Source organism: Electrona antarctica, assembly GCF_951216825.1.
Source record: "Electrona antarctica genome assembly, chromosome: 21".
NCBI classification, from domain to species: Eukaryota; Metazoa; Chordata; class Actinopteri; order Myctophiformes; family Myctophidae; genus Electrona; species Electrona antarctica.
The window spans coordinates 25,876,446-25,882,445 of NC_136802.1; the positions used below are offsets into that span (position 1 = coordinate 25,876,446).

The 6,000-nt window shown below is 42.0% G+C and overlaps 1 protein-coding gene across 1 annotated transcript in view; it reads right to left on the reverse strand.

Annotated features, from left to right (window-relative positions):
* The window catches only part of LOC306914298 (retinal guanylyl cyclase 2-like), a gene marked incomplete at its 5' end in the record, with an annotated part of 57,445 nt that extends 52,351 nt beyond the window's left edge, over positions 1–5,094 (reverse strand). Inside the window, one exon of the mRNA XM_079491295.1 lies at positions 4,906–5,094. Within this exon, the coding sequence (XP_079347421.1) occupies positions 4,906–5,094 (189 nt within the window). The remainder of the gene's footprint in view (positions 1–4,905) is intronic.
* Between the last annotated feature and the right edge of the window lie 906 nt (positions 5,095–6,000).

Genomic DNA, 6,000 nt, shown 5'->3' on the forward strand with positions numbered 1-6,000 from the left:
TCTCTCCCTATATCTCTCTCTCTCTCTCGCTCTCTCTCTCTCTCTCTCTCTCTCTTGAAGATGCTGTATTGATGTTGGTACCATTAGCAGAGATAACAGGCAAACATTGATCAAAATAACAATTCTTTTACATTCTCTAATTGTGTAGACTTCTTATTTAAGTGAAACAGATGTTTAACAATAATTAAACCAATAGACCCTTATGGGTCCATTTGGTTTCATTTTACACTCTCAAGAGTTAAAGATATATAAGGGTCCATTTGGTTACCAACCCTCCATCATTAAGCTGTGGACCACTGGTTGAGAACAAATACTATGTCAAGTAAAAGTCCGGAATTCAAAATGTACTTGTGTAAAAGTACAACATTTACTTAAAGTACCAAAAGTAGAAAGTACTCATTATGCAGAATGTCCTATTTCACAAGATTTCCAATGTATGACATCTTTTGAAAATAGCAGGTCTGCTATTTTCGGCTATTTTCAAATGCACCCCCCCCCCCCCCCCCCTCTCTCTCTCTGTCTCTCATTAGCAGGCAACAGTGCAGCACTATCTCTCTCTCTCTGTTTCTGGCACAACAGCGCCACTTTTGCCCCTACTGCTACTCATAGTCACATAGTCACATAGTCACATGGTTAGGTGAACACATAGTTAGGTTAACACAGACATTGCTGTTCCAAGGATTTTTTTTCCTGTAATGTCCAGTAAAAGTACAATATTCGTCTTTGAGATGTAGTGGAGTAGTCGTATAAAGTATATGCTCCACTAAAGTAAAATTATTCTGTACTTTAGTACAGTACTTGAGTATATGTACTTACCGGTAGTTACTTTACACATGCATTGTATGTATGAGATTATTTACCACGCTTATTGTGAGTTGCTCTGGTTAGCGTTGTCTGCTAAATATCCAAATTATGAATTGTAAAAAGGTTATGGTGATTAAGTTACATTTTTGGGCAAACTTGGACCTTTTATAGAGTAATTTTAAGCTCCCTGCTTTAAACTAAGTGGGGTTATTTATCTGCTGCGGTGAAAGGTTTGTTGAAAGTGGAGATTTGTTTGATGAATGGGGTCGATAATATCTCTCTGCCTTAACTGTTTTCTTTTGTTTTACGTGCTTGGCTCACTTTCTCTGTACTGTTTCAAATCGTACCACCTATTCTCATACTCTACAAAAGCATAATTCAACCCATCCTTGTGCAGCTGTGTTAATTTAGTCGATTAAAACTATGATGAAAGATGTTTGACGGCTACCTTTTTACACTGACAAAAACTAAACTAAAACTATGACTGAATAATATACAATTTTGTCAACAAATATAAGCTAGACTAAAATGTTATAGAGGGGCACTAGTGCAGAAGAGTTCCAGTAGAACTAATCTACCATTTCATGTTTTCAAGTGTATAAAAATCTTTTGAAAATAGCAGATGTACACAAGGTCACGACGCGGCTTGATTGTGATCCTTGATCCTCTGAGACGTATTCGAGTAGAAGTATAATAGTATCGGAAAGTGAAAATACTCAAGTAAAGTAATGACCTCAAAATTGTACAGTACTTGAGTAAATGTACTAAACTCATTGGTCTTTAACCCATTCAGGACGGGAACCCCTTTTGGTGTTTTAAGCATTATGTTATACTTTAGCTATTGAAAAATAGCAGATCTACAAGCTCGTAGCGCGGCACTCGCTATTGTTTTAAAAATCGTGAAAATGTGGCGCAAATCTTTGAATATAATTATATTCTTTCATTCTTTTTTAATTCAAATCTTTGCTTCTGGGGGAGGGTCCTTGGAACAACACATACAGATACTTCTGGGGCTACTTGACATGAAAAATGTTGAGCACCACTGACATAGAAACATAGGTTTTTCAGAAAACTGTTAGGATTTAGAAGCCATTTTTTGGAAACGGCCTCGGGTCTAAATTGGTCATACCCTCCCAAACGCTCAGACATGACGGAAAGAGAGACCCCCAGAGCTCACTTCCTCGGGAGGTTTTTGTCAACTCTGCCATCGGAGCGTTGAATAAACAAACTGCCTCGCTCACAGTGTTGTGTGTGCTGCAGTGTTAATGTATATATTTACTGTATGGAGACTGCACTGTATGTTTTGTCTGTATCTGTTTATACGGACGTATTTATTTTACTGTATGTGTTACTCTGTGTTGTGTTGTGCAGCCTGACTGAAATGTGAAATCACATCTCGCTCTGGGACAATAAACTGTGTGTGTGTGTGTGTGTGTGTGTGTGTGTGTGTGTGTGTGTGTGTGTGTGTGTGTGTGTGTGTGTGTGTGTGTGTGTGTGTGTGTGTGTGTGTGTGTGTGTGTGTGTGTGTGTGTGTGTGTGTGTGTGTGTGTGTGTGTGTGTGTGTGTGTGTGTGTGTGTGTGTGTGTGTTTTTGATTGATTGATTGAAATATTTATTAACATTTTGCAGAATTACAGTACATTTCAAGAGGGTCCACTATGTTCAATTCATCAAAACATTTAGAGTACAAATAGACACTTCTATATAGACAAAGAACAGAACAGGAATTCATCATAATGGAGGTAAAAAGGGAAAAGAAACATATACAGTGAGGAAAAAGGGTGTGTGTGTGTGTGTGTGTGTGTGTGTGTGTGTGTGTGTGTGTGTGTGTGTGTGTGTGTGTGTGTGTGTGTGTGTGTGTGTGTGTGTGTGTGTGTGTGTGTGTGTGTGTGTGTGTGTGTGTGTGTGTGTGTGTGTGTGTGTGTGTGTGTGTGTGTGTGTGTGTGTGTGTGTGTGTGTGTGTGTGTGTGTCTCTCTCTCTCTCTCTCTCTCTCTCTCTCTCTCTCTCTCTCTCTCTCTCTCTCTCTCTCTCTCTCTCTCTCTCTCTCTCTCTCTCTCTCTCTCTTGGGGGCCGCAGTGGCTCAGGGGTAGAGTGACCGGATGAGAACCGCAAAGGTTCCCAGTTCGATACCAGGCTCCTCCAGAGTTAGTGTCGAAGTGTCCTTGATCAAGACTCTCTGAACCCCTAATTGCTCCCGATGTGCATGTTGGTGACTTGCATGGTTCCCCCTGGCATCGGTGTATGAATGTGTGTGTGAATGGGTGTATGAATGTGTGTGTGAATGGGTGAATGTAATGCACAATCTATGTAAAGCGCCTTGGATAAAGGCGCTATATAAATGCACCATTTACCATTTATCTTCTTTTAGGCCCAAACCGCAACTCCTTGCAACAAACCACACCAATGTAGTAGTTGCAAGATGTTGCAGGTTGCAAGGAGTTGCATGGCAACCCTCTGGTGTGGTTAGGGCTCTACTTCTTTATGCTTTCATTCAGTCTTCAGCTCCCTCCCTAGCATAGGCCTATATCTATTGCCCTATTACTATCTTCCCCCTCTCTCTTATCTCGATCCTCTCTCTCTATCTCTCTCTCTCTCTTCTCATGGCGTTTAGGGAGAAAACATTCTCCCAGTGAGTGACACAGACACTTCCTGCCACCTTATCACGGTGATTAGCAGGACAGGACGCATGTGCGCGCACACACACACATGCGCGCGCACGCACGCATACAGGCTGCGTGGCATTGGTACGAGCTCCCGTTAGTTCGACCATTACTAACCTTACTAACCCTATCTCTAACCCTAACCTAAACATAACCGCAAGCGCATGTTCGCCAACCTTAATCCGGTCGCCAACCTTAACGCACGGTCGCCAACCTTGCCTGCCACCATACATACGTCCACTGGCCTTGTGATTTGTGGCCACCACAAGTTCTGAGATAGTTAACTCTCTGCCGTTGTTCTGGTACAGTGAGGGTTATAAAAAGTGGAACAGTCAAAAAGAACTTGAATGCATATAATAACGAAAGTAATAGATTTTCAAAAGTAATAATATATATGTATATATATATATATAATTAATGCGGTTATATACTAAAAGTAAACAAAACAAGCAAACAAAACGAGCCTTTTTACTAGTATATGCAGATTTATCTTCTAACTGACCTTTTGGGTCAGGCCTACTACTTAATGTCCCATCAAGATACTTTAATGGGCCCTTATTCATCATCTGACAAGGAATACTTGTCGGCACTCTTTCCTCTTTTTATTTTGTTTCATGTTTTTTTAAAGCATTCTTTTTGTTCCCTTGTGCAAGCAAAGGCTGTTGACACGGCCTGAAAATATACGATCAGCATTTCCTCCTTCTGATAAACTAACTTTACCACTACACCAGGAAGAGCTTCAAACTCCAGGACACCCTCCCCGAAGACGTATATACTGTAATTCATTGTGTTTGTCTAGCAGGAAACAACTTTACCACTTTCCAAACCCAAAAAGTCTGGTCTCTCCCTCCTGGTTGCTATTTCCCTTTCGCTAGTCTGGGGTTGCTATATCTTAACATGCATCATGATGTCGGCCACGTTAGTATAACAATTACACTGTGGTATGAACAATAATTTGTACACACTCCAGCATAATAATATATTGATATTAGATAATAATATTTTGATATGAAATTGTCTCATTCAATGTCACCATAGTCAACACCCGAGATAGGATCCGACAGGAAGCACGCACATCTCCAGAAATTCTACAGGTGCTGGTCAAAAATATACGTACAATGAAAAAGGAAGGGATGTTTTGTAACAAATAAAGAATTTTCCTGGGAACCATAGTCAACACCCTCATGGCAATTGTATATGCTAATACCATGTCTTTCAGAAGAAAATACATTCCCCCCCAACCAATAAAGGCTGGCTGTCTCAGGAAATACTCCCTCATCCTTTAAAACGGCACAGTCTCATTCGAATGCAGTGGAGTCTGTCTTCCAGCGCCTGCTCCTGGCCAAGAGACCAGGGGCAATGCGACGCCCGCGATAGGCCAGGCGTCTTTGGCCCTAACCGTCCAAAGGCTATATGCCCCGCCAGGCCACCACACACGCACTCCATAGTTCATCTGCAGGTTGCTGTCGTATAATTCCAAATAGTCCCCCCACTCCACGTTAGCATAAGGGGCCCCAGAGAAATCCCCGGGTATCTTGTCCGCCAGCGGTACCTGAACAACTTGACACATTCTGAGCAGGCCGTGTGCGCGGAGTCGCTCCCATCTCGTTCCCCTCTGGAAGCACGTCATTGCTCATATAGTCCATAACGCCGTCGGTGTCCGCTGATGATCGAGACCCGTCTAAACGTGGACGCTTGGGTCGGGGTTCATCAATGTCTGTATCCATAGTCCAGACCGTCTGTTCGGCAGGCAGATCCAGGGGTTGTCCAGACGGAAATTCTAGGGGTAGAGATCTGTTCTGACTCCCCTATAGAGCAGGAGAAGTGCTTGTACCCTGCTGAGAATCAGTTTGGGTCAGGCTTATAAGGGAAGTCTCTTGAAACGCATCACCTGCGCCCCCGCCTCAGGATCGAAATGACTATGCCGTTGACATCTGACATTCCATCAATTTGTCAAATTAAAAAAGGAAAGCACACTGTGTACCCTTTCTAAAAAAGGAAACCCTTACTTTTGTTATGTTAAAGCCTATAAAATTATTAACAATTCAAACCCCCATTTTGTTCCCACCCGACGGTTCAAAGTTCTATGTTTTTTCTCTATCCGTTCTAAAGAATTGTCTATGTCCAGCGCTCGACTCCTTGACCAAAAATCCAAAAAAGAAGACCGTTATTTTGTCTGTATGCCCTTTAAATACTCTAAATGACGCATCTTTCAGCGTAACCTCTGAGTTGACCTCTCCCCTAACATGTTAACCAACCAAAACACACAGAAGTGCATCGTCACACCTTTCACTCAGAAGATTCAAGAAGACAAAAAACATTTTGAGAACTGTCACAATGTTTGGGTCCCTCACCCAGAGATTTACTACCTATTTGTGCTATTCTGCTATGTGAGCAACACCTTGCCTGCCACCATCCATACGTCCACTGGCCACCACAACTTAACTCTCTGCCGTTGTTCTGGTACAGTGAGGGCTATAAAATACTTCCCACAGATTATAATCACCCATGGAGATTTTGAACACATGACTAATAA